This window comes from Poecile atricapillus, chromosome 11, assembly GCF_030490865.1.
Source record: "Poecile atricapillus isolate bPoeAtr1 chromosome 11, bPoeAtr1.hap1, whole genome shotgun sequence".
NCBI lineage: Eukaryota > Metazoa > Chordata > Aves > Passeriformes > Paridae > Poecile > Poecile atricapillus.
In genome coordinates, this window is record NC_081259.1 from 14,147,624 (window position 1) to 14,175,275 (window position 27,652).

General features: G+C 39.2%; 1 protein-coding gene across 7 annotated transcripts; it reads right to left on the bottom strand.

The window, feature by feature from the left end:
• Window positions 1-21: 21 nt before the first annotated feature.
• SLTM (SAFB like transcription modulator) lies at window positions 22-27,572 on the bottom strand. Of its 7 annotated transcripts, none has more exons than XM_058846621.1 (21): window positions 27,287-27,572; window positions 26,535-26,622; window positions 19,951-20,024; window positions 19,473-19,658; window positions 18,964-19,011; window positions 17,955-17,982; window positions 16,144-16,558; window positions 15,535-15,584; window positions 13,240-13,358; window positions 11,541-11,690; window positions 11,339-11,448; window positions 11,090-11,250; window positions 10,668-10,759; window positions 10,281-10,444; window positions 9,028-9,202; window positions 8,331-8,455; window positions 7,642-7,812; window positions 6,574-6,888; window positions 6,010-6,160; window positions 5,116-5,273; window positions 22-4,764 (listed from the first exon to the last, which is right to left on the bottom strand). In XM_058846621.1, exons 1-21 carry the CDS (start codon window positions 27,476-27,478, stop codon window positions 4,656-4,658), a joined length of 3,081 nt encoding a protein of 1,026 aa, XP_058702604.1. In that variant the 5' UTR covers window positions 27,479-27,572; the 3' UTR covers window positions 22-4,655. The 7 variants fall into 7 exon arrangements, with proteins under 7 accessions (XP_058702604.1, XP_058702605.1, XP_058702601.1 ...); XM_058846622.1 differs by having other exon boundaries at window positions 11,171-11,250; window positions 16,144-16,612; XM_058846618.1 differs by having other exon boundaries at window positions 16,144-16,612.
• Between the last annotated feature and the right edge of the window lie 80 nt (window positions 27,573-27,652).

Here is a 27,652-nt window from a genome sequence, read left to right on the forward strand (position 1 = left end):
TTGTTTTTTTTTTTATTACTCTTAAACTTCCTTTAGTGCTGACCCCATTTCATTTTAGGTCCCTCCCATCTACCATTAGTGATACCTGTTGTGGAACATAGGGAGATTGGTCTAATAGTGTCTCCTGAGCCAAAGCCTTTAGCTGAGACACACGGAGGTTCTCCATCACAGAGCTGGATGAAATAATGGGATACTTGGTCTGTCTTGAAGTTCATGTTCTCTTTCCTTGTTGAAGTCTTTAGGAAAATTTGGATGGGTTTTTTTAGTTAAAACTTCAGCTGTAACTTTGAAAAGTTATGTTTATGCTAAGCAGTTTGGAAAATTTCACTTTAGTTTGACATTTTTAGATTTCTTCTGAATGTGTTCACAAAAAAGCTGGGATAACTTGTATTTTATCAGAAACCTTTTGATGGCTTTTGTTCTGGCTTACTGGCACCTGCCAAGGGAAGGGTCAAAATTGCAAATAGAAGAAACACCAGTGTGTCTTAAATCACTTTAGAAACTTAAATCAGCCAAGTACTGGGAAGACCCTTGCGTTTGCTCATCTCTTGTTTTGGGGGACTCCAAAATATCTAGGAAAAAAGACAATTTTTTCTCTAGTTAATTTGCTATCAGGCCATCAATAGGTCTATTACTTTTAGGGCTTTTGTTATTGCAGATTACCCAGAGCCAGAAACTGGTTTATCTTAGTTACTGTTTTGTTTACAATTGAGTTTTAGTGAAGCCTTTCACACTTAAAGTTTGAAACCAGGTTCTCTGTGAGGTGACAGTATGGGGATTTTGGCCAATTGCATGGGTAGACATTACCACTGATTCCAGTACCTACAGAAAAAAAAATAAATCCTCCTTTTGCTTGGAAGAACATAGTAGTAGGTGATGTCTTCAAGACGCTGCAGATAGATACAATGAACCAAGGAACCCGTTTGTGGACTTCAAACTACTTGTAATCCAGCTTTTGCATTTTTTATCATGAATAGCTGGAATTATTAAATGTTTGCATTCTATATACTTGGGTTACAGCTGTATGCTTGTATTTCTGGATTTCCTACATGCTTTTAGGGACTGGCAAGGAAAAATAACTTTAGAGAACCCCTTAAAAAAGTGACCACAGGTACAATGATTTCAAGAGACAAACCTATTGTAGCAAGGGTTTTTTCACCTGTATTTTGGTAACTCTTGAAATCAACCACTAGTGCTGTTACTTTATGCTGAAAAGTGTGGCTGGTCAGGGGGTTACAGTCCAGACCTTGATGAAATAAGCAGGGTTCTGGTTTGGATACACTTTGTATGTGCAAAAACACTCCCAATTAATGCAGTCAGATTGTACTGGACAGGTCATAGCACCTTTGAATGTTTTTTCCCTGTGTTTTTGCAGTGTGTAGTCACTGTTTACAGGTTGAGCCTCACAGCTTTGATAGCAGTTCTTTGAACTATACAAGTATCAAGTATTTGTCCTGTGCCACAGAAATCTATTCTGAATCTGTTACACCTTGCTCAGTATTATGTTAATTCCTTACAGCAATTTCTTTGTAAGGGAGTGAGAAATACCGTCAGCAGTTTCCCCACAATAACCAAATAGAGTTTTAATGTTAAATGACACAGTTTTGATTTATATTACAGCTTTCAGCAAAATAAGTTCTTATCAAAGTTTTTAAAAAATAATTTTCAGTTATTCTTTTATCTAGTCACCAGCTGCATATCCCTTATTTGTACAACTTGTGATAATCACCTTTTACACATACAAGTAAGCTTAGTGAAGAAATGACTAAAAAGGAATCCTACAGAAGTTGCCCCAAGTTCTCCAGTGCTGAGTTAAATATTTGGTGTCTTAACTGCCTTGACTGGGTCTTTTTACAATGAAATGTTTTTTAGAAAAGCCCCACACACAAAACTCTGATGTATTTTAGGAAAGTTCCAAAATACTTCCAGATTAGTAATGTTTTCAACATACCACCAGAATTGTGCAATTCCTGTGTTAAATCAGCAGTTTAGCTGTGAGTCTATCACCCCATGCTTACCTGATCTCTGAATCTAGTCTGAAAAGGAAAATAAAGGTGATGCAAGTGACTCTGGATTTACCAAGAAAGGGGAGAAGTTAAATTTTTTTAACTTGTATTTTAGAGGTGCATGACACAATTAAATCTAGTCATGCAGTAATATTTGTACCAATGTATGTGAATGAAATACTTTTCATCATGTTACACCATTATCCAACACTGTAATGGCATCTACAAGTTCAACTACTGAATGTTTTGCATTTTAAAAGCCTTAATTGTTTATATTGTATTAATATGTTTTTAAAGACTATAAGGAAATAACATTTTCCTTGTAAATTGTTAAAATAATTTTGAACACAAATAATTTTCAGAGAAATCCAGTTCTGTATCTTAATACCCCTTTTTGTTTGTGTACCACAAAGCTGTTAAATTCTGTTACTTTTTAAATAGTGTCTCCCGTTATCAGCCTCTCTCTAGTTCAAGGTCTTTACCCAACTGAGATTTATTTTGGTTAACAGTCTTCTGAAACTCATTGTATGTAAATAAATTTAAGTGAGCAAACTTAAATAAATATTTCATTTAGATATTTAAGTTCTTTCCTAATAATAAAGGTTGGATGATATACTTTAAAAAACCCAACAAACAGTAACCCGACAAAAATTCACTCTGGAAAAGGACAGACTTCTGATCTATCAGAAGACTATCTTTTGATAAATTCAAAGGTTTTGGCAATTTGTTTTCAATCAGTTTTTTTCCCCATTGTCTGAGTTTGTTTTCATATTTTAAGTGAAATGGCTACACCTGCACAATCACATTTTAAATCTAATTACGTTTTAACTGTTGGAATGCACATCTAGACTTGTACAGGGAACCAACCACATCTCAAGTTCTATTTTTGTACCTCTCTATAGCTTTGTCTTTTATGGTTATAAACTTCTGAATTGCCCATTCTATCAATTAGCCACTATAACTTCATCTTGGATCAGATACTTGTTTTGTGTGTGTTGTCACAGCTCATAAAGCACAGACTGCAGCCAAATGCACAAGTACTTTTGAAAATGCACTGGGAACTTGTACTTTCTCTTGGAAACTCCTGCAGCAAAACTCAGGAAATTGAACTTCTTAGATTTTTTCTTTCAAGAATTAACGAGATGTATTAAATATATCAAGGTAAGTGACACGCTTGCTGAGACAGTGCATTTCTTTTGTTTAAACCTAAATATTTGTCAGATGGGAATATCCATATAGGATTAATTAGAGACAATGCTGTTAAACAGCAGGTTTCTCTCTCCTCCATCTTTCCTGAAAGGCTACTTTCTCAAAACCAGTTTAGTTTCATCACTCATTCTCTGCTCTTACTTGCCCTGGAACACGGCAGGTGCTTAGCAGTTCTTACACACAGCAAGCAGAAATCAGCATCTTCTTACTTCCTCACATCTTCAAGAATGTAACTTAAATCCTTCTTTCACATGCAATCTGCATCAGTAAACACTTCCAGCTTATATTCAAGGACTGTTTCCTAAGCTCTCCTGTGCTGCTAGGAGTCCCCTTTTCATTTGGGTAACCATCCACCACCCAGCTTTTCCAAATGGGATTCATTTGCTTTTCTCCCTTGCTGAACAGCAGAGTTGTAACTATACCCTTACCTGGCTGGGTGATGAGTGAGTCCTGGCCTGGCATTTCAATTTGGGCCTGGTCCAGAAAGATTAAACACAGACCCTTCCATGCTGACCCAAACCAAAGGGCTTAACAAGATGCAGCCTTTTGCTCAAGGCCACATCAGTGAGGAGCTGCAGGAGTCCCCAAGCCCTGTAGGCAGTTTGTGGTAGTCTGCTGCAAAACCCCAGCTCTTTCAAACTTCCACAGACCTTAGCTAAACAGAAAGAGCGAACAAAAATTACTCTTTTGGGCCTTGCTTGAGCGTTTTGCTATTTTTTGGTTCTAATCTATCTTCTGTGAGCAAATGTGCTTCTAAGTTTTCAATTCAGTAACAGTGAAGGAGACAAGGAAGTTTTAGATAGAACCTAATGGGACCCATGCTTTCATTTGATATACCAACATATCTGTTTAATTCTGCCTTCCTTATCAAAGACTGCTTTAAAGACTTACTAGAAGCTATACAGAATATGAAGGTTTATTTCAAAAGAATACATTTGCAAGAATACACATAAATGCACTCAATGTAACAGTACCTTCTGCAAAAATAGGTTACATAATACCCAGTAATGAAAGAACAAATCTTATTTCTCTACAAATTAGAAAGCAGAGATAATAGCCTGGACAACCTTCAAAATGGAGGTTATTGTGGATGTTGTGAGAAGTAGCTAACTTTAAAGCATGACACCACAGAGCTAATGTTGGCAAATCAAACTACTAGCACACAGCTGCAAACTATTCTTTTATACAGAATTAACAATTTTGGTTCCAATTTTTTTATACACAGCTCTAGTGCCTCAGGGAAAATGCTTATCAAAGATACACAAAAACTATCCAAAATTACAACGCAACTATTAAAATGCCTCCAAAATTGAGAGGAAAATAATCATGTTAAATTAAAAAAATTTAACCAGGATTTCCAGACAAGATTTCCTGTTCTTAATCAGAGAAAGTTTACAAGAGATTTCAATAAGTTATCTTGAAACCAAACAGCTGTAGATCTTAGAATCTTCGCGGAGGTCCACCTTTAAATGGCTTAAATCCTGAGCCACTTCCCCTCTGCATGGAATTGCCTGTGATCTGTACAACTCTATTAATGGGTGAAGAGTTACTGGAAATAGAAGTTTTAAAAAAAGTGTTATGATACATACCTAAACTCCTGGTGCACAGGTAATAACATTCTTACATCTATCACTCAACTGTCAAACTGTACATCTCAAAAGAGACTTGAAAACATGCAGGAAAAGAGACTTTGCAAAAGTCCCTCACTCACTCCTGTGCTGCTGGGCCATGCTGCCAGCAGCAACACCCCGGGGAGCCCTGTGCTGGCTGGGCAGGTGGGGCTGTGTGCTTTGCAGCAGCCCCAGGGAGCCACCCTGCTCTACCCACACTGCTGCACTTGCTACGGACACCAAAGCTTGCAGGGGCTCAGTAGGGAATGGACAGGGAGTGATTTCTGTACCTTGTATGTGGAGCCATCATTCCCCCTCCTCCACGGCCATCTCCCATTCTCCTTGTGTCATGATAGCTACTTCCTTGAGAACTAGGTCCATGCCATTCTTTCCTTGGTCCAGTTTCACGACTGTGGCGTTCTACGACGTGTCTGTCCTCGTTGTAGTGCTGGGGAGAAAGTGACAGTCATTCTCACAAGGAAGGGTGAGAATCCTGTTTTATCTACAGGAAACAGGCTTGTCAAGAAAAGTAAGCTTACAAATGATAGAATAAATGCAAGTCCAGCCCCTTTTAAGATTTCAGTCCATAGGCTGCTCACACATGTCTACAATATTCCTGTTAATTCTAGGCAACAGAAACATAGTTGCAATGATGAGTGTGTGGGTCTGCAGGGAGTGAAGTTCCACAAACTCATACTCTACTCCCAATTCTGCCCTAATCTAATTGTCACTGGCACAAAACTCAGGAAGAAGAACATTAATATTTTTTAAATGCTTCAGGATTTACCAGCAGGAGTGAGTTAATCTGTAGTCTTTAAAGACAAGTCTTGCAGAAGGATTTTCACTCAGTATCACATTGCAAATTACAATTGCAAACTGCACTGAAAGTAGCAAGCAGTGTATGGTTAAAACCCTGAAAAGATGAGGACAAATTCTCCAAAGCTTAATCATCTGCTCTCTCAGGTACTGTTCTGATCATAAAAATGCCAGACAAGGAGAATAGGGTAATTCTTCTGCAATTTCTTCTGTTATTAAACAAGAACCTTTACCATAAAGAAAACTAAGTTGAAAATAGGCAGAATGCTTGTGAATCATTTTGATGTTGTTATATGGTCATTTTTCCAGCGTGAGTCTGCATTTTCCAGCCTCTCCTTCATGCACACAAACACAAGAAGGTGACTCACTTGTCCTCCACCTCTCTCTCCCATCACGCCTCGCTCTCCTTCCCTGCCTCCATAGCCGGAGGCGCTGCTGCGGCTCCCGGGAGGTGCTCCCCTCACGTGGCCGGACACTTCCCTTCCCGACCGATCCGGCCGCTCGCCTCTGTAAAAATTGCTTTCATCAAAATTTTGGTTTCAGTATAGTTGAATTGGTACCAAATCACAGCACATGTAGACAGCAGAGATTCCTGTGGTTCCTAACCACATGCATCTGACTTGTTAGAAACATTCTTTTAGATCTATGTGGCTTTTTAAATAATTAACGCTCACATGCTACTCATTTACATCTGCATTCTACATAAAAGCCTCCTTAACTGTGTTACTACTCATGATTAAGAACAGACTGCTGGGAGTCAGCATCCAGTTCCTAGATGAGATTTAGCATTTGATAACCTATGCATTTCTTCCAATGCTTTTCTTTAAGAGGGGAGGGTCTATTGTCTGTTCAGACAGTAATGCTTGAGGAATTGCTACTATGGATAAATCCTACAAGAGTCGGTACTTTCACTGGTTAGTCAGCAAATTTACCTGCCATCTCGTTTGTCTGTGCTTATGCTTCCCTCACTCTTCCAATTTGTTTGCCTAGGTGGGTTGGAACCGGTTTCTCTGGGATGTCGGCCGTGTGGTATTTCTGGTCTGTCGTGAATTATCACCGTTCTCCTTTCATCTCTGTCTCCTCGCACTTCCCGTCTGTCCGTGTCCCGGAGTTCACTTCTTGGCTGTGGTGGTTCGTTTCTTCTGGACTCACTGAAGCTCTTGGGATATCTCTCAAACCCCGGCTCTTCTCTTCGTGCTGTTGGGCGAGTCTTTTTTGCCTCACCTTGATTTACAAAACGATCTCGCCTAAGTTGTTAAAGTAGGAAAGAGTGATTTGCTTGTTTCCCATTTTCACCTTTCTTTGCTCGTGTAAGTGCATGCATAAGGATATAAAATACCACTCATCTTTGTATTACTTGTTACTATACATGTGGAATAGAAATCAAAGATGCTTCCCACCCCAAACTGTATTTATTTCTACAATTGTAATTTTGAGTTCTACACATTTTTTTCCTGCATTTATTTGTTCCTAGTTTGGTCAGTGTAATTATGCAACTATGGGGCTGCCTTTTTGTGCAGTATGAAATGGGGAATGCTAGATTTCTCAAGTTAGAACTGTATTTACAGTTCTAGTTCACTGCAACCTAAAAGCTGAATTCAAGAAGCTACAATTATGTGGTCTTAGCTTTACTAGTGGTTACTGGAGATGTTTAATGGAACCATGAAGTTGCATCTGGAACCAGCATTTACTGCACAGTAAATTACACAGGTAATCCACTGGAACTTATGACTAGACATGAAAGAAGAAAGAATAATTCGAAAAATCCTTTTCACAAAAAAGGCCACCAGGTAGCTAATTTCAAGTCCTCAGAGAAAAGCAGATTAGAATCCATGATAGAAGTGGCCAGTCCCGAAGACACAAGAAATGTTGGGACAGTACTGCAATTCCATTACATCAGAACTGTGTAAAGCCTTTAGCACTGTTCAGTTTTGAACAGTTAAGAGTGAAATCCACTGAGATGCTGGCAGACAAATACCTGTTCCATTATCTGAACTTACCTATCAAAAGATGATGAGGGAACAGAAGAGCCTTCTGGATACCGGCCTCGTTCCCTGTGATCAAAGTCATTGAACCTGTTCTGCTGGCGGCTGTAATCTGAGCCATGGCCAAAACGTGCATCTGTATCAAGAGCCATCTTCTTACTCTCATTCCAGTATGGATCATCTCTCCTTTAAAAGCCAAAACAAAGGAACCCTCATCAGTCACATGTAGCCAAATCAAGGCCTAATAAGCAGAAAATTGTTGAGTCAGTTGTCTATTTTAGGAGATGCTCATTTGACCTCTGGAAAGCCACTGACAAAGGCAGACCCTTTAAAGAGTAGTTGACAAAATCATTTAAGAAAGCACCCAAAACTAACCAACCATCCATTTAGCAGAAATATGAATTCTTAAAGTAGAAGCTAGAATCTACAACTATTAAGGCAGAACAGCTTTTCTCAGCAAATGCTCTGAATTGTGTTTTTTTCACAAGAATTAACTCATAAGATGCTTCTCTAATTTCAAAGCTCCCTCCTACAGATAAGGAGTATTTCATGTTTGTCATAAACTAATGTCAAACCAAACAAATACCAGAAATCCAGTTCTTCTGTGAGTACCTGCTTCAGGTACAAATGCATTTTCAAGTCTGACACACAGCTTGTAGCTGTTTCTTTTTATTATGTACTGCAAAAAACAGTTTGAGAATTACCTGTGATCTACATCCCGTGGACGTTTCAAAGAATTCCTCTTTTCCTGTTCATACCGGAGCTGCTGCTGCTGCCGCCGAAGCTCCTCCCTCTCCCGTGCAATTCGCTCCGCTTCTTTTCTTCTCTCCTGCCATGACAGGAACCACAAACAGAGCAGGTCTTTACTAGAGACACCCAGAGAACAGCTAGCAAGGATACAGACTTGACAGTTTTCTGCTAAAGGTTATCTGATAAAATTCACCCTTGGGCAGCACCTAAGATTAAAGAGCACAGGGAATATTTCTCTAAAAAAGTAAAGAGATCTGGAAATGCTACTGGTTGTTACACAGAAATGTCTCCAGGTAATTTCTTGTGTTACTACTGTATTTATTGCTCCAGAAACACTTCTTGAAGTTTGCAGTGGTATTCTATAGGAAAAATCTAGTCAAATTATGGAAGAGTGGTATAGACAAAGTGATCTGTTGTACTTCATGTTTAGAGACTGACTTGTAAAGTTGCTACAGTAGCAAGCATTTTACATCAAATTACTGCCAAGTAAACAAGATGAAGATTCCCACTGTTGTACATTGTGAATTATGTAATGTTTGGCTGGGTTTTACGAAAGGACTGGACAAAAGAGTGAAGAGCAAAATTCCCTGCAAGGGCAAACTGGGCCATCCTCCAAAAAGCTCCTGCACAGTCCAGAGCACAACTGCGCACCTGTTCAATCCGAACACGCTCTCGCTCCAAACGCTCCCGTTCCATCCTCTCCCTCTCCAGCTTTTGCCTCTCAATTTCCAGTCGCTCCCTTTCCCTCTGCAGGCACTCTTCTCGCTCGTGCATTATCCGTATCCGTTCTCGCTCGCGGCGTTCTCGCTCAGCAATTTCTCTTCGCCTGAAGAAAAAAAAAGAGGTAGCAGAAATTCATCTGAAAAATTCTGTCATCCACAACTAACATTGCCTTAGGCACAGGCATTCAAAAACTAGTTCAGAGTAAGCTCTTCACAGAAGCCCTTGCACCAGAAGTCTACTCCTTTTAGCCCCAAGTAGCCAAAGTGGTTTTAGCTTATCTACAGAACTATTAGCAGACAACTGATAGGAAGTTATTTCAAGAATCTTTTCTTGATGTATTTTATTATTAATTTGGATTTCTCATTTGTCATGTGGCACACAATAACAACAGTACTCAGTAGCCAAGAATATGATTTGATTTAAAAAACAAATGATATTTTAGGTCTTGTCCTCTTCAAGCTAACAAATTATTTACTTAGGGTTTTCTGTCCAAAAAGTAAGACAGACAGCCAATCGTGACTCTGAGTTGCCCAGGTTAGTAGACTCAAAAATACCTTCATTTTGCTTTCTTCTTTTTACTTCCCATAATACAGCCTAGAGGAAGCACAAAAGGTATTTTCTCCTTTTAGCTTTATGTTTGCTGGGAACTCCTTTGTTTAGGAATTGTTTCCCTTTGTTTAGGGAAACCCAGCCAACAACACAGCTCATTTAACTGCTCTTTGCAAGCTTTCAGACATATGAAAACAGCAGAACAGAACAGTGTAACCATTCGGTCCTTCTATTTAAAGAGTCAAGATTGTATTATGCTTGATTTGTCATACAGATATACAACATTCTCTATTTAAAAACAAACCAACAAACAAATCCCAAACACTACTTTTGGCCCTATCTCCTGGTCTACTTCTCACCTTTCCAAAAAGAAAACTGGCATGCAATAACACTTATGAGATACACCCCCCACTGCAACAAAATCTAAGCTGTGTGTGTACATATATAGCTATTAAAAGATTACACAAAAATTTTGGAATTTGTTAAATCACATAAAGATACTGTTAGGTAGAGTCCCAGACTTTAACATCTGGTTAGAAAGCTTGACAGAATGCATTCTGATTAGATTTCTAAATATAGTATCTGATCAATTAATGTATAAAATAGCCTTTAGCAAAAAGTTGAATTACTACCTTCGCAGTTCAACAGCTCGTCGTATTCTTTCCAATCGAACCATGTGTTCTCGCAATCTCTGTTCCTTCATCTTTTCAAAAGGCAAGATATCCTTTCTACCCCTGTATTCCCTGAATTTCACTTTATCTTGAATAATACGCTCTTTGTTCCTCAATATCTGTGGCTATAGATAGAGATTATAATGGTTATTTCAGAAGTCTCATTCATTTAGGGAGATTTCTGGATGCTACGTTCAAGTATCATTAATGATTTAGCAATCCCAAAGCATACAATGCTTCTATCTAAACTTAACAGTTAGTGAGAGTGTATTGACTCTTCAGTGCAAATATCAACTGCAAGGTAGGATCAAATCAGGTAAGGATTGCATCAAATCTATAGATACTTACTTTATCAAACCTTCCCCTTCTAACTGTCCTAGTGTGGCCTTGGTCTCCTTTTGTTTGGTCTAAAACTACAACTTGACCTGGGCTTTTACCACCTAGTGAAGGGGGGAAACAAAAAAAAAAAAATAAAAAGGTTTAAAAACACACATACAACTATCTCTATTTGCCTATTACAAATTCTCCTTAGTGAAATTTCTGAATCTCTCAAGTGAACTGGTACTGGTAAGAGAAGCATACCAGCACACACCTGTAATTAAGTATTAGTATAAAGAAAGTATGGAAGTAATAAATGTGTTACAGGAGTCTAAAAAATAACAGGTGTTATTTTATTGTTCAATTGTCTGGTTTCTAGTAAGAGCAAGAACATGCCCCCAAGACAAATCAGACACAGATTCAACAGGAGGAAATATGGCTATATGGCATACTTATTCTTTTCTTTTCTTCAGTTTTTTTAGTGGATTCTTGATTAGGGCCACTTGTTCCATTATCACTCTTCTCATCTTTACCTTCTGTTTTCTTGGCTTCTTTACTTTCCTTTTTTTCAGATTTCTCTGATTTCTTTTCTTCCTTTTTGGTTGATGGAGTTCTTATTAGGAAAAAGAACACAAAAATCCAATGAGGGAAATTCAGCTTAAAGAACTTTCAACAATTTCAGGGCATGTGAAATTTCTTACTTGCTGGCTTTGTCACTTGACGTGGTCTTCTTATCTCCTATGCTCCTACCCGAACTAGATTTCTCATCACTTTCCTTCTTCAGCTCTTTTTTGGAAGGATCGCCTTTTACCTATTTTTTTTTTTTCAAAAGCAAACAGGTTAATATATATTCTTGTAAAATATGGTCTATTTTGGGAAAAGTCTTCATGTTAGGAAACCTACTTTCTCCACAGAGATCTGCTGTCCGTGCAGCTCTGTCCTGTGCAGGTGTGCGATGCACCTGGCCACCTCTGTGCTAGAGGACATTGTTACTATGCCGTAGCATTTTGCCCCCGGGCTTCGTGCATTTGTGACCACCTTTGCACCAAGTACCTATGCAAACAGGAAGAATTCAGGTTCTGAGAGAGACATTTCTACTAAGGAAGCTATGGTATTCCAGTAAGATTTTTACCCTAGTATGTAAAAAAACAAAACAAATTCACCCCAACAGCAACATAATTCCCACCCCACTAGAAAGACTGATACTCCCAAGTTCTCAAAAGCTTTGAGAACTTTATCCCAACTTGCACATCAAGGCATATTAATGCTTGCATCCTGTTTTGACCAGTCACCTCCTCATGCCTGTTATCTAAATGCTTCTCTTCAGTTATTGTCAACATGCATTCACACAAACACACTGACCTTGCTGAATTTGCTGGTTCATCTCTGACAGATGAAGCCCCACAAAAGAAGTCAGCAGCTGCCAATTAATGGCAGGAAGGTATAAGCAGTATTATGCAGTAACTTAATAAGGGAGCCAATTCTTCAAAGTCATCTAGCAAGTGTGTCAGTTAAGCCATTTTAGCATTCAGCTCCTTGGGACCTTGGGAAGGTCAAAGCTTTGTGTTCCTTCTCCTTGCCAGAAGGAACCAGTGTAGCCACTGGAGCCAGTCTTTTTGACAAAGTCATGCTCTAAAGGCAAGAATTTCATCTTTCTAGCGGACTGTCATGGTACAGTCACTAAATATTTCCCAATCAATTTTAAAACTGGAAAGCTACATAAATATAAGTACCAACCAGCTTTACAGTGAAAACAGCCAAAAAATATACTATCAGGTGTCCACACCTGTGAATGTATTAAATAAAATTACCTACTAAATTCATTAGAAAAAATCAGATATGCCATAGTCAATACACATATCTGATATTCACAGTGCTCAGGTTCTAACTAGTTCCAAAGATACAATAGTGCCTGCACAGGCTTACACAAACACTACAAATTCACAGAGTTATCAGCAACTCCTTTGGGGAAAATGAAAACCCTGGCTTTAGAAGACTGCTTAGCTTTCAAGATTTCCACAGTGTTCTACAGAATTTGTATGTTTCAATTAACCAAAATTGGGAAAGCAGATTTAATTTAAGCAGACTGTAAAAAAAGAAAAAAAATCATTATATAATTGAAAAAGTCCCTAAAGGATCATACATTAAATGTCACATCTTTTTATCAATTCTTCCCACTCACAGGCCTTCAGAACACATTTTAAAACAGTCTCCCAATGCAGGATGTTCTATAAACACTATTTGTATTACAATTTTATCAGTTAGCACATTATCTTGCACTCATGGTTAAATGCATTTGCTACAAAGGAACATAGCCATCATTATTTTAAAAGCCAGTTCTGACCAGAATATTCAAGTTATTGTGAAATTTCTTTTGTACTTATCTTGCCTCCACAGGAAGAAAAACTTCTTATAAAATGAACAAATGGTTCTTCCTGTAAGCATACATTCTTACTGCTGCAATATGGGGTTTTAGATTGCACTGGTCAGACATGTTGTCTCAAACCTTTATTTAAATCAATTATTACTCAATTTCTGTAACTGAGCAGAGGAGGGGGAATAGACACACACCACGCACATGGTATCACACCCCATGAAATACCTTTCCATATTTGCCAAAGAGATTTTTCAAGTCAGCAGCTTTTGTGTTGGAAGACAGTCCACTAACCCACAGGTTTCTAGTTGAACTTCCACTGCTACCACTAACACTGCTCGCGCTTCCTGAAACAAGTTTTACAAAACAGCCAAAAAATTAAGGAGACAAAGGCACCATGAATATTTAATCAAACTGTTGCTGAAAAGAGAAACTTAGCCTGTTACCTCTAAGTAATTGTTTATCTGGTTACCTTTCTTGAAAAGACTTCTATATTAAAAAAAACATATGCCATAAGATTTCATTCATTTAACCATGTATTGAGACCAACAGCTTGTACCGAAAGGTCAGAGACAGAAAAATAATACAAATTTTCATTAAAGGCACGCTTTACTCCTCATTTGGGTATGTACATTTAGCTTCAACATATGACTCTTATCATTAGCTGCCATCCATAAATATGGGGGTTTTTGCACACACTATTTGTTCTCCATCATGATGTCTGTACACTGCTCAAGTTACGAGAGACAGCAGAAAGGCAAATACAGGAGACTTGGATAATCCCAGCCTCCAGAATCATGTGGTCAATTCCCACAACTTCTTGAAGTATCAGCTTCATCCAGAGCAGTTTTTAAAAAATACTACTGGATGTAGAACTGGATGCAACACTCCAAAATTATTTCCCACATACTAAAGAAAATACTAAATAAAAGCTGGAAGTATATTAGGTGCCTTAAATGCTCTCCCCACCCTATATATTAGGTAGTTTTGCAACAACACAGCAATATGAACTCAAGAGATTCATGTGATTTAATTCCCAGTATCTTTCAGTCTTCAGTTATATAGTTCAGCTTGTTGTTGTTTGCTGCTGAATGTATGAACTGGTTTGGAATATGTTAAAATGTAGCCAGTCCTACAGGCAAGACCAGAACTATATCTCTGTCTTGACAGCGGGAAAATCTGGTAATGTGAGAGTTTTATAAGGTAATTAAACCATCTTGAGAAAAAAAAAAGGATAGTTTTGTTTCTTCAGTGCATCGAGATTAACTAAGAGGAAAAGGCAACATATCTCAGTTATGGTCATACTAAGATTATCTTGATATTAGTTTAGATATATATGGAAGAAATTCTTCCCTGTGGACCCTGGCACAGGCTGCCCAGAGAAGCTGAGGCTGCCCCATCCCTGAAAGTGTCCAAGGCCAGGTTGGACAGGGCTTAGAGCAACCTAGGATAGTGGAAAGTGTCCCTGTCCATGGCAGGATACTGGAACGAGATGATCTTTAAAAGGTCTCTTCCAGCCCATAACACTCTATGGTTTTGTGATGCACTCAGAACATCAATAAATACCATTAAACAGCAACTATCCTGGCTTTGGCTGTGTATATTAAGAAAGCTTTACCAGTTACTATTACAGTGATCCCATATGCTACATAAATAAAGGCACAGCAAATCTGCTCTCAGTTTCATTGTAAGCATGTAACTGGCAGGAAAAGATACATCTACAGAAGACCTAATTATGTCTGCCACAAAAACTTCCTCTCAAATTCATTTATCAGGTAAAGTTTCATACGTCCCTTAGTGTTATGCCAGAGATTCTGTGACAAAGGTTTTTTGCTGAAAAGGAGTAGGTAAAATAAGGAGACACATGAGCTCACACAAATGCATTTGTTCAGCCATGAAGCATCAGTATAACTGGTGACATTAATGTGCTCTTGAGCTCCACTCTTCGAATTTGTAATCGTAATACAGGGTTTTATGGAAACAGATGGAAACTCCAAGGCAGAAAAAAAGGTTCAAATTTAATACATAAACAGCCACAAGTGCAATTTTGCAAGCTTGCATCTCAGCTATAGTACTTGTTTGACTGTTCAGTTTATTTAAAAATGAGCTAGAATTACAAACAAGACAAAAAATTTCATTGCCATTACATTTAAGTACTTGCAATTATTTTTTGTTTGTTTTGCTGTAAGTTACAGCAGGCTTATCTGAAAATTATAGCTTCTCATCAAAACAAAGACTTGGGAAATGTTAAATGGAATTTGCTCCCAAAACTATTTTGAAACAGAAGAATATATTTTCATCAAGTCTTAAGAGTAAGTATTTTTGATCTTATGACAAACCTGGCATAAGGAGAAACAAAATATATGGACACATACATATAGCAAATGATTACTGTACCTCTAGCATAGCTTACTATGGATGGCTGAGTTCAATCATATAAGCCATTTTATTATGTGGCAAGCAATTTCTCAATCAGGAAAGCATTTAGTTCAAGACAATACTACCCTAATTCGTAATAGTTACCTTTATCATCCTTTGATGTTGTCTTGCTTTCTTTAGATTCCTTAGTAGAGCTAGAGAAGCAAATTAAAAAAATCAGAAGAAAGTTGAAACTACAGAATTTGGTGTTGCATTTCATACTACTAACACTAACAGACAAGTTAACATTTCAAAAAATAAAAATGAAAAAGGGCCAGACTGTATATTGGAACAAATGATTCCCTTATGGATTCTTGCACTGATTTTCCCCAGGATGCCTGAAGATCTAGATTTTCTGACAACTCTATTCAGTGGATATATGGCAATCTTCTCCAGATTTCAGGACGGGGACTTGACTTCATTTTGTGTTCTTAGAACTGATAGCTGTTCATTACCATCATCACAAGGACATTTAAAAAAATCGTCAATTTGAAAAAATAAATAAATGCTGACAATTCGACAATGCAATCAGTAGGACATAGTGTCTATACGAAGATCTTGAATTTTAAAAAGTAACTTATGGCGGTCAAAAAACCTATAGGCAGGAGCATAGGATACTAATTATAAGATTCTTGCTGCTACCCCCTTAATGTAGAGTGATCTTATTGAATGCTGGTACTCAGTATCGTAAAGAACTGACATAGAAAAACAAACCTCTTTGCTTGACCAGAGGCCCCAGTAGACGAGGGACCTTTCTTCAAAGTATCCTTTTCTTTGTCTCCAGATTCTGCTTTCTTTGAACTTTCTCTGGCTTCCTTCTTGACGGGATCACCCTTCACGCAGTCTTCCTTCTTACCATCTTTATGGTTCTCAGTCATCTCATAGTCCTTGCTTTCCTTCTCCAGGCTCTGTGAAATGGTATCCTGCACATCCTTTGGCTTACTTGCTTCAGAATCTGTAATTTTCACATTTTTACCTGTTTCTAGGAGGTCATCACCATCAAAATCCAGAGTGATGGCATCTTCGGCCTGGATTGTAACCGATATGTTATCATCCTCAGCTTCTTTCACAGAGGTGTTAGCTTCCATCTCTTCATGAGCCGTGTGATCAGCCTCAGCTAGGCTTTCTTCTGAAGGAAGAGGTTTAGATACTTCTTGTGTACCATCACCAGAACCTGCTTTATCTAAGAGGATTTAACAGGAATAAATATGGCAAAACAAGAAGTTTAAACAATTTCATATGCATAAGCTAGAATAGGACCTAGAAAATACAAAGCCAGTTATTAGCACTGATGGAAGGTTAGAAAAAAACACAAGGTGTATTAACACAAATATAAATCCTTTACCCAGGATCACTTATTCTTCATGGCAAAACACATTTTCTAGAGACAAATACCAAAACATTAGGAGGGAGAATATGGTTCCATCCTGGAGATACCCGTTCTTCATAAGTATCCATTTTCCAGTTTAGGATTTAGCATTCCAGAAGAACATGGTTGCTTTGGATGTTCACAGTTTGATTTAATCTGTCTTTGAATCTTCCTGGATCCAGAACTTCTAACCTTCCCAAATCCGAAAGAACTACAGTCTTGGAGAATTCCAGTCGGTCTTCCATGCCGGTGTTCTCTGTTCTTTTCCTTTCCAAGCAGTTGCTTGGCAGTCAAGTGAGTCGTACAAGGCTGCTGCAGAACATGGATAGGTGAGCCTTAATCCAGAGTTCGTAGAGAAATCGTCCTCGGTCTTCATCCACTGGAAAGATTTTCCATCTCAGTCCCACAGAGATATCTCCAGCTGTATTCTTGGGTTTGTGTAGATGAGACACTTCAGCCGTGGGGTCCCTCGTAAACACGAGTCTGTAGTTTTATCCTGTATAGCTTCAGTAATGTGTTTATTCCATCTTGTGTAAAGTGATGGTGTTCCATGTCCTTTTGAGTCCACAAAAGGTAGAATCCTTATGACTTCTGTCCAGGAAGTCTGTTTGCCCAAATGCATCACATTCCTTCTACAGTTTCACTAATGAGCACAGCTTAAAAAATGGTAGCCACTCCACAGGTTTTCAAACACTTGTTTTACCATCCTACGTACAACTGGCATTTCTAAGTGACAGTAAGCCAAGCATATGATGGTCCATACATTTGTGGGGTGCTCAACTTCAGTGTGAGAGTGCAGCATTTCACTCAACATCAGTAACTGCAGTGCAAGTTGGAGGCTTTGGCACCAAGACTTACCGTGTATTAAAATCAGTCCTTGAATACTATGGGTTTTATTAAGAGTCATAGTATTGCAACTGTGTTATACATCCACCACAGTAACTGGTAAGTACTGTAATCAACTCTTAAGAGTAAAGTAACTCTTAGGAGTGAAATAAACTGACTGCAGTGATTCCAAGTGCTGAGCTCAATGAGGAGACAACTGATACTTAGTGCTGGAGATAAGCCTAGTATTAGTAGAGATTGAATATTACAAGAGAAAGTTGCCTGCTCTACCAGAGTAAGGCCTCTGAACTCTATTAAACTTTAGACATACCTTTCTCATTTTCTTCATCCTCCCCATCCTGAAAGAAAAGGAAGTCAACACTAAATGTCTCCTATTTTGAAACTTTAAGCAGAACAGTTTGTATTTTTCATAGAATTTCTATTATATGAAGGCAAATACTGAAATTAAAACTGTTTCCAAAGATTATTCAAGAATCAAACTTATGCACCTCCCTTGTCAAATCACTAAAAAAATTTATTGAACTTCTTTATGAAACAACTTGGCACTTATCTGCAACACCTGCAGTTTGCAGTTGATTGGCACATGCAGCTATTGTCTTACCCCCTTAACTCAATGGGACATTTCTAAACTATTCCACATCTTACCAAAACCTTCAGAATGGATGTCAGGCTGCCGATTACTGCTTTCAGAGAAATGCAAGCAGTTCGTCATTAGCTTTAAAAGCTCAAGACAGAAGTCAGAAACTAGGTAGCATCCCTCCAGTAAGTACTTAAAAATTAAACTCTGATTTTAATAGGTATTTATTTATTTCTCATTAGTTTTACTGATCAAGAGATGTGTACGAGATGTCACTTTTCAGACATCAGTTCCATGTAACTCAGAATGAATTTCTGATCTTAGAGATATCAGATATTAGTATTAACACCAAAAAGCAACTTAAATAACACCCAGTTCCACACTCCCCACATTCTCTAAGGACAAACTTCTACATAAAGCAGTTCTAAACTCCTGTACAGGCTGTATATACCACAACAGCATCTGGCATAGACCTCTGATATGTTTTTAAGGGAGCGTGAAACGTATTCTTTGTGAAGTCTATGCACCGAACATTCCCAAGCTGCTGACATGAATTATGTCTTTAAATAGGTCAACTTATCTGGTATCACAATTATCTGCATTATTTAATATTTGAATGAAAGTTTCCCATATTGTTTACATTATAGTCTCACATCATCTGACTCTAACATGCACACTGGAACAGAAAAACCAGTCTAAACAGACATGAAAATCAGCTTAACAGAACGCATTTAGAACTCACATGGACAGTTGGAAAAGTGTAATCTTCTATGTCTGGACCTTCATTTTCCTATAGAAATAGAAAAAGGACTAGATAAGCAAACTATTTATAAGACACTCAGACATTCAGAGGATCAAGAGAGTCCATTAGATTGGTAAATGTTTAAGTGGATACACACTCAACAATGTGAGCATCAATGAGCAGCTCTCCTGATGTAAAGAATCTGAACACTGAACTGAAAGGCACAAGTCACTGATAGTACAAGGGAAAAGGACCACTTTGGAGCTAACTCTGTATGGACTCTGGTAGAATTTTATGAATCAGTTACACATTTGTTTCAGGACTATTCAAATACAAATCATGGCAAACAGAAAGAAAAGAGTAAAGAAAAGTAAAAAGAAAAAAAAAACAACTTATATTTTAGAGATAATCAAAACAAACTGAAAACTTAGTTCTGACTTCCTAGTAACAAACACTAAGAAAAACATACAATTTGCTGATAAAAATTCATGTAAAATATAGCCAAGTACCTGACTTTCAGAATCCTTCTCCACATCTTCTGTTGTCTCCACTGGCTCCAGGTCATGGTATCTTTTCTTTTCTGCAGATGGTAGTTCTTTAGAATTCAAGTTCTCATCTTCAACAGACTCTTTGAAGTCTTTCAATTCATCATTTCCATCTTGATCACTTGCATCTTGAGTCTCCAGTTCACTTTCCTTTTGTTGTAAACACAAATACTTGGTATAACTAAAAGTATCATCTTTATTCTGAAAAAATCACTACTAGAAACGATGTTTCACTGCTGGATCAGTGTCTCACATGCATAGTAAAATTCATACCATGTTTTTAAAACCCCCCATCTTCACACCCTTAGGCATCACACTGCAAACACAGTAAAAACAATGCTCCAAATTTCCACATAAATTACCACAAAGAAAATGGAAGCTTTTTCATTAACTGAAGTCAAACACTGACCTTAAACACAAAATGGGAAAAGTTTTTACATACTTTTATTACCTTGACAAAGGAGTCCTCTTCTACTGAGGCATCACCAGTCAATTCATCAGCTTCCTGCTTTTTACCTGAAATGATGGGATATGCTGTGACTAGACCTGCTATGTAGAGCACACTTTTTATACTGATGTGTTTGGCTTTACTTTATTAGTCTCTGCTTGTTCTAGTTTAGCTGGATTGTTCACTATAGTATAACCATCCAAAAACTGAGCAGTTTTTAAGATAAGGAAATAAAGTGTCAGCTGAGTGAGAAAAAACAATCAATGCTGTTCAGTAAACAAGCCATTTCATCCATGTTAGTGATCTTAATACCCATCCTTCTCTTCTGAGTGATAATGGAATTCAGGAGAACATTGAACTAGAAACTAAACACTTCTAGAATTACTACAGTAAACTAGATATTATGACTTTGGACAGGCCTTGCTTTAGAGGATAACTAACATCACTGAGAAATTAGGTTAGAACGAACCTCTAAAGGCCATCTAGTCCACCCAATCACCTGCTGAAAATTACAGTGAAGTTCCAAGGACAATGGAATGTCTCAGGGCTTTATTTAGCTGCATCTTTGAATATCCACAAGCATGGCAATTACAAGCCTCTCCAAAACACCTTTTTCAGTGCTTTTCACTAGAGGATGAAGCGAGGCAGAAGAACTGAATAGGTGAAGCACTTCTGCTTTCTACAAATCTAAGGGCCAATGAGGAATTCTGTTTGTCCAGCACAGAGACACTTCTCTCTATTAGAGATGTCTCTGTGGGGATGATGACTAGACACAGCTCCCTTTGGAGCCCACTGCATTCCCTTACTCTTCTGAAAAACAAGACCTAAGAACACTAGACAGAAACATCTCCACACAAACACATCCTTTGGAGAACGTTCTGTCTCTTTGATTCAGTCTATCAAAGATTAGCCTATGCAACAGCTTTCAGTAGCAGAAGGTACAGAATCAGTTCTGTTAGGAAGTGGCTTTACTGTATCTTCTAGTGAAACTCAGTGTCAATTCAAATGCAAATGAAACGGCAGTCATAATTAGCACTTAATGCCTCATTTTTTTTGGCATTGAATCTTTCTCCTCCCTTCAACCTGTAATGAATGGCTAAACCAATTTTATAGTTATTCCAAAGGAATATAAAAGAAAACCATAAGCCAATGGTCAGCGCAGTATGGACATCTCTGCTAGCTGAAATACTCAATTTTTCAGCTATTAATTTCCATGGTCTTTCATATGCAGTTCTTAAACACACTTCAAAGCTGGGAAGTACTAAACTACAGGGCAAGAAGAGACACTATTGTTTTGGGTTTGCTTGGATTCCAGTTGCTTTTACTCATTTCCCTGAAAGGCAGCACTCTGACCATACTCCTAGAAAAAACACATTTCTGTTTTCAGTACAGGCACACACTGATCTCCAGGAAAAGGCACACAGCAGAAGCTATTTCTGTGACTGCAAAACATGAGATTTAAACTTTCAAATCTAAAGTTAGTGTCAATGATTTTACTTCACTTAAAACAAACAAAAGAAGTCCCCCAAACCCACAAAAAGTCCTGTTGGTGGCAAAAAAGCCACTTGCAAGGTATGCTAAGGGACACCAGCTCTTCACAGGAAGAGGACTTACACTGGAAAGGACTGTATCTGATGTGCATCTGAATGCAGCTGATGCCTGAAACAAAGGCTACCTTGCATTAGCTTTTTAGTCTGTGATACAATCTACAAATCCCAGGTAACTTCAACAACAAAAAAAGAGCAATGAAAAACAGCAAGGATTTCTACACACATTCCACTGCTTTCTATTTACCCTCTCACATTTCAGTTTGTTTGTTAAACCTGAAAGACCAAATTTTTCCTGCATCCCATATCCAGCTAAGCATACACAGAAATAGGGCAAGCACACAGGGCAGATGCTCAACACATTTAGAAACTCTCTAGCATAGACTATCATGAAAGCTTTTTAAATAATTTATTTTGCCTGAGGAGATATGGCTGGTGGACTAGAACCAAGACTTTATAGGGAATAAAAAAGAAAACCAAACCAATAGCAAAGCTACCTCAAGTTAGCCCCACTATTATGCAACAGCAGCTGGAGAACTGTATTTTACTTGCCTGGTCCCCATCAAAAGCAAGTTACAGCATTCAGTAATTAAGCTGTTTTATCTTTTATTTGCTACTAGATTAAGTAATGATTTCATTAGCCCCTCTTTACTGTCTGTTGTCTTTGTAGCAAGTCCCATTTACTCTGAATACCAGAGGTATTCCAAAGCAAAGTGAGACTGAAAAATGACCTTCACTTTTCAACTTCAAGCCAGAAAACAGTGTAAGTTTGCTCGAGAGAGATCTCAAGCCCTGTGCTTCAGGTTACTTTGCTCTGGTTAGAGTTACACTGCTCAAAAGTGGCAGTTCAAGGTTCTGATATAGAGGTTGGTACAGTAACTTGCCAAAAAGCCAGCATCCACAAAAATTCAGCAGCTGACACTCATTTACAGTGGGCTACTTAAAGGCACACTTGGCTCCTAAATTCACATAACTAAAATCAGATTGTAACAAACCCCTTGCAGAAAACGACTGTTTCTCTGAACTTATTCAAGGCCAGTGTTGACCTTATTGAAGGGTAAGTTACACAGAGCCAGAATAGCTGAACCTTCTGCAGGCAACAGGCACAGCTGGTCTCCAGTCACACTAGTTGTCAACACCTAAATTTCTGTACAGGCTTATCCAAGCAGTGGCTGTTGGAAATGTCAGTGTGTACGCAGCATTCACCACAGATCTGGGTACTTAACAACACAAACACTCATTTACCTCGGAGTGATGGCACTCCTTTACAAGCCATGCTCAATCCCTTTTCTGGCAACGGCAATTGCTATGCACCATAAAATTGCAACAGACTATTACAGAGATACCGAATATTCTCCTTATAAGTAAGCAGAAGAATTAGAACATCTTTAAAATGCTGGGTTTACATTACGCAGGTTTAGCTTTTATTTAATTTACAAGCCTTACAGTAGCACAAGCTTATTCTACCTATTCATGGTCCCCCACGTGAGAAATTCAGGCTACCTGAGTGTTAACAGAATTATAGAAGAGTGTATTCTGGACAACTCTTGAACTAAATATTTGCATCTCAGGCAGAAGCAAAGTGACATACTAATCAGAAAATTTTGGAAGAATAAGTGTTTGTATTTCTTCCGGTAATCCTGCTGAAACTCCCAACACGGTTCTGTCACACCTAATGCTAAAGATTCATCAAAAACATGGGATAAGAGGTAAAGAGGAGATAAATCCTCACAGTGGAATAAACTCTACAGCATTAAGAGGTCTAGTGCAATTTGAAAAGCATCATTTGACACAATATTAAGAAAAGTAAATGATCCATATCTAATTCTGAAATGGTATCATGAGATACAGGAATATTTAAGCCTTCTACTGTGTCTAAAAGACACAGTTCTTAGTCATTCATTGTTTTTAGAAAGAAAGGTCTGTGAAAACCAAGCAAACAACTTAGTTTATTTTGTTTTGTTCTTATATTTAAGTAACTAAACAGTTTTAATAAAGAAGTTAAAATTATTTGGGCAATAGCACAAGCCAGCCACTGTCAGTTGTCAGCTTTTGATCAAAAAAATAGTACTGACAATCTGGAAATTCAGTTGCAAACTAGAGTGGTACTTAAGACACAAACTAACAGGTATCTAACTGGCATCAGAAACTTGTAGAGGAGCAAATAAATATCAATAAATATCTTTGCTCACGTTAATTCTCCAAACTTAAAAATGATCAGCCTAAGATCTGTTCTTCATCCACACTAATTCCAGAACTCATCAGAAAAGTAACTTTCAACTACCAGTTTTAATATTTCAATATTCAACAACATTTTTGACTGCAGATCCTTCAAAGAAGCATTTATATCAGAAAGATTTGAAAAATATTTCACACTAATAGTAAGGTAACTTCCTCTAGATAGCAGACTAGGCAGCAGAAGGGTCAGGCTTAAAAAGATAAGCTTTTCCAAAAACTGTCATCTTTTTACCAAAGAGGAATTCTTCCATAGCTACTAAATGCTAGGGTGGAGAGGCACAGCTGAGGCACTTAAAATATTAGCACTTGGCATTTGTTCCCTCCAAACTTTAATTGGCAAAACCAAATGATCTTACCTATTTACCTATATAATCTTCTGATTAGCTGCTCTGCAGTTCTTTACCCCAATTATTTAATTAAAGTATCAAAATAGAATCCTTCTGCAAACATTTTTAAGTTGTATGAAATAAAGTCCCACTCTTAGTCTTTTGAGTAGTCTTCTCCCTTTTTGTAAACATACAGACAAAAAAAAGCAAGGAAAGACAAATGTATTGTTCCCTTCCCCGCCCCACACCCCATTCCCACTCTAATTTGGCCTGTATCAATATTCCAGATTAGGTTTCTGTAACAGACAGTGCTAGGGAATCAGACATCACACTTTTTCCACAGACCTTGAGTGCTCCAGTAAAACTGGTTACAGAAGACTTTCAGATCTTAACCCTATAGCCACCTGACACACCTTGTGACTTTTTGGAAGGACAACCTCCTTCTTTCCCTCTCATTGGCCTCCCCCTCTGGCTGCTATGAAGAGGTTTAATCAGCACTTCCACTCCCTGGCCTTTCCTGAAGATTTTCTTTGTAAATGAGGATCTAATACTCCCACCCTCCCTTGTACAGCAATAATAGCACAGGTTAAAATACTATAGAACTAGTAATGTGATTAATTTTACTGCTGTCTATCAGTAAAATAATTAGAGACCCATCAGTATTAATCTGAAGCTGGAGGGTGCAGGGGGGAAAACAAGCATTAGCAAAAAGGCCTGAATCAATCTGTCAGCAGAATCAGTAAGGAGGAAAAACACCTCATAGTGAGTAGTTAAAAATCAAACAATATATTATTTCATACAGTTAGAAATAAACCAATACAATAAAAAAATATTTCCCCTAGAATAAACAGTGAATTTTTCATGTTCCGCCATGAACTTCCCATACTTTTGGCACAAAATTTGTTCACAAGACTTTTGTAATCTAAAAAGTAACAAGGAAAAACTCCTGAACTTGCAAAGTGAACTGATAAGAACTTCACAAACGCTGTGTTTTCCTTTGAGGTTTACCAAGAATGCACATGTCATATGTATGCATTAGGATTTGGTGCACAGGAGTGGTGGCAGGGAAGAGCTACTGAAGCCCTGCCTCAGGCAGCAGCAGCACTGGTTGGCAAGCTACCTCTGCAGAAGTAAAATAGTCTAACTACCCAAGAAGCCAGTTCAAGAACATTATGCATATCATGATATTAGTTTGGAGACTAGGAGGATAAAAAGCAGCAGATAAGAGAAGTGTTTGTCACAGCAGAACATGGAACCATTTATACCTCTATATGAAAAATTGTGGAAGAGTTTCCTTATTTAGCTTCCATGTAGTTATCTTAATCAACAGTTACCTTTCTAAAGCAGAGAATAAAGTAATGCCATAGAAAAAAAAAAAATAAACCACATTCAAAAGTTTATTTCCTTTCACTTCACTAATGTGTGATAAGTGCAAAGAAGGTATTCAAATTTTCCAAGCAGATAGATTTTCTTACTAATTTCACCATTCATAACACCAGACTGACTGAATAATCACTTTCACCACAAAACTCAGCCCACGACAAGAGACAGTGGTATAAGACTGCTCATGTCCAAAACAGGCCCCTGTTGCACATGCATGAACACTGTTAGTGTGTCTGTTCAATAAAGAAAGCTGTGCATAAAGCAGACAGGTTGCTTCCCAGTACTAATAGATCACAGATGCTCCCAGAACAACTGAAAACACAAACCCAAACTAAAATCCCCCAGACTCCAAACTCAAAAAACAGTATTTAAATTCTCAGGCAAAAGAAAACAGAGCTGAAAAATCTGAAAAAAATCACTGCCAAACAGATCAGCACAAAATCTAAATATTAATTTCTCACAAGAGAAACACTAAAATCTCTTAATTAGACATTCCCTATTGCCTATTCAGAAAATTCACATTTATAAATCTTGTCTTCAGTAGAGAGCATGCTAATACATGCACACTACACAGTCCTCTTCAGAGAGTGAGCCTCTACCACATATTGCTGGGGCCTCATCACCAGCAGAGTCCAGCACCTGCTCAAGGCTGAAGAACCTCTGCTGCTACACAGATCCTTCTGGACACGACCAACAGCCCCCAGCAGCTCCTGCTCCACCCTGCACCCCTAACACCCCACGCTCAGGATCTCTGAACACAGCACACAGCAAACACCCCCCAGCTCAGCTACAGCACCTCAGCACAGCTCTGCAGGAGCTGTGGGCAGCACAGCCACTACCTCGTAACACACACCTCCTAGCCCAGTCATTTTCCACCTATCTACATCTTTCTCAATAGATATTGCTCCAGCATTCCCATACAGTGACTGAAAACAGACGTGCAAGGCAAAGGATGTCTTATATGACAGAAGTTATAAACAGAAATATCAGAACTGTACTCAAACTATAGATCACAGTCCTTCTCTAAGGTGATACATGCAAAAAAACCTGTGTAAGAATATAAAGAATATCAACAGATCCTAACCTTTGCCTTTAGTTGGTTTCTTGGTGGGTGTGTCAGCTGAAACACTTATTTCAATATTATCTGGATCACCTCCTTCCTCTTCAATAGCCTAAATGAGACAAAAAAAATACAATTTTTAATGGCTTTCAGTGGAAAGCTGGACAGTTTGACTTCAGCAGAAGTCCGTAAGCTGAACAGTTCTTTCGGCATCTCAAAAATATTTGGTAAAACACTTTGGGTTAAACCTTTCACTTAAAGCTGGAGAAGAGCAAGGGAACACAAGTAATAACGGCTGAGAGTTTCAGCTGTTAAAATGACACTTTGGAAGTACAGCTTATCAAGGATCCACACGTTTCGCTTTGGAAACGGAGCACTAGAAGGCCACAACGACATCCATAATGGCATTAAGGGCAGCTCAAAAGCAGGACAGCGGGAAGCACAGACACCCCTCAGCAACAACCTGCCCCGGGGCTCGCCCGACGAGCTCCGGCGCCCGTGAAGGCGGGCGGGCCGCAGGCCGCGGGGCGAGCTCCGCCAGCCGGGGCGGGGAGCTCCGCCAGCCGGGACACCGCGCCCAGCGCGGCCCACAGGGGCCACACAGAGCCGGGGGCTCGGCGAGGCTGACCCTCGCCCGGGCACCCGCGGCAACGCGAGGACAGGTCCCGCCCCCCCACACCGGGACATCGGCAGGGCCGCCAGCGCCCCGCCCCCGGAGCCGGGCGGCAGCAGCGGCCACCGGGGCGGGCCGGGCCGGGCCTGCACCCGCCGCTCACCTGCTTGAGCCGGGCGATGAGTACCGTCTTCACGCCGGTGATGTCCAGGTTGCGCCGCTTCAGCTCCGACTTGAGGTCGATGACGCGCAGGTCGCTGATCCTCTTGCTCTCGGTGGGCGGCGCCGCGGGCGCGGCGGGAGCCGCAGGAGCCCCCGCGGCAGCGGCGGCGGGAGCGGAGGCGGCGGCGGCCATTTTAGAGCGGGCGAGCGAGCGCGGCGGCCGCGCGCACAATGAGCGCGGTGCCCGGATGGAACGCGGCCGGCGGCCGGCTCTGCGCAGGCGCGGAGCGGCGCACCTGGCCCGGAGCGCCCGCCCCGGCTGGGGCCCGCCCTGCGCGTGAGGGGAGCGAGCGGCGCCGCGTCCCGG

Coding starts and splice junctions, on each gene's coding strand:
- SLTM (XM_058846618.1), bottom strand. CDS start 27,478: ATGGCCGCCGCCGCCTCCGCTCCCGCCGCCGCTGCCGCGGGGGCTCCT. Junction 16,613..17,954: donor GGATGAAGAAAATGAGAAAG/GTATGTCTAAAG, acceptor AAATCCTCTTAG/ATAAAGCAGGTTCTGGTGAT. Junction 5,274..6,009: donor GAGAGAGAGGTGGAGGACAA/GTGAGTCACCTT, acceptor CTTTCTCCCCAG/CACTACAACGAGGACAGACA.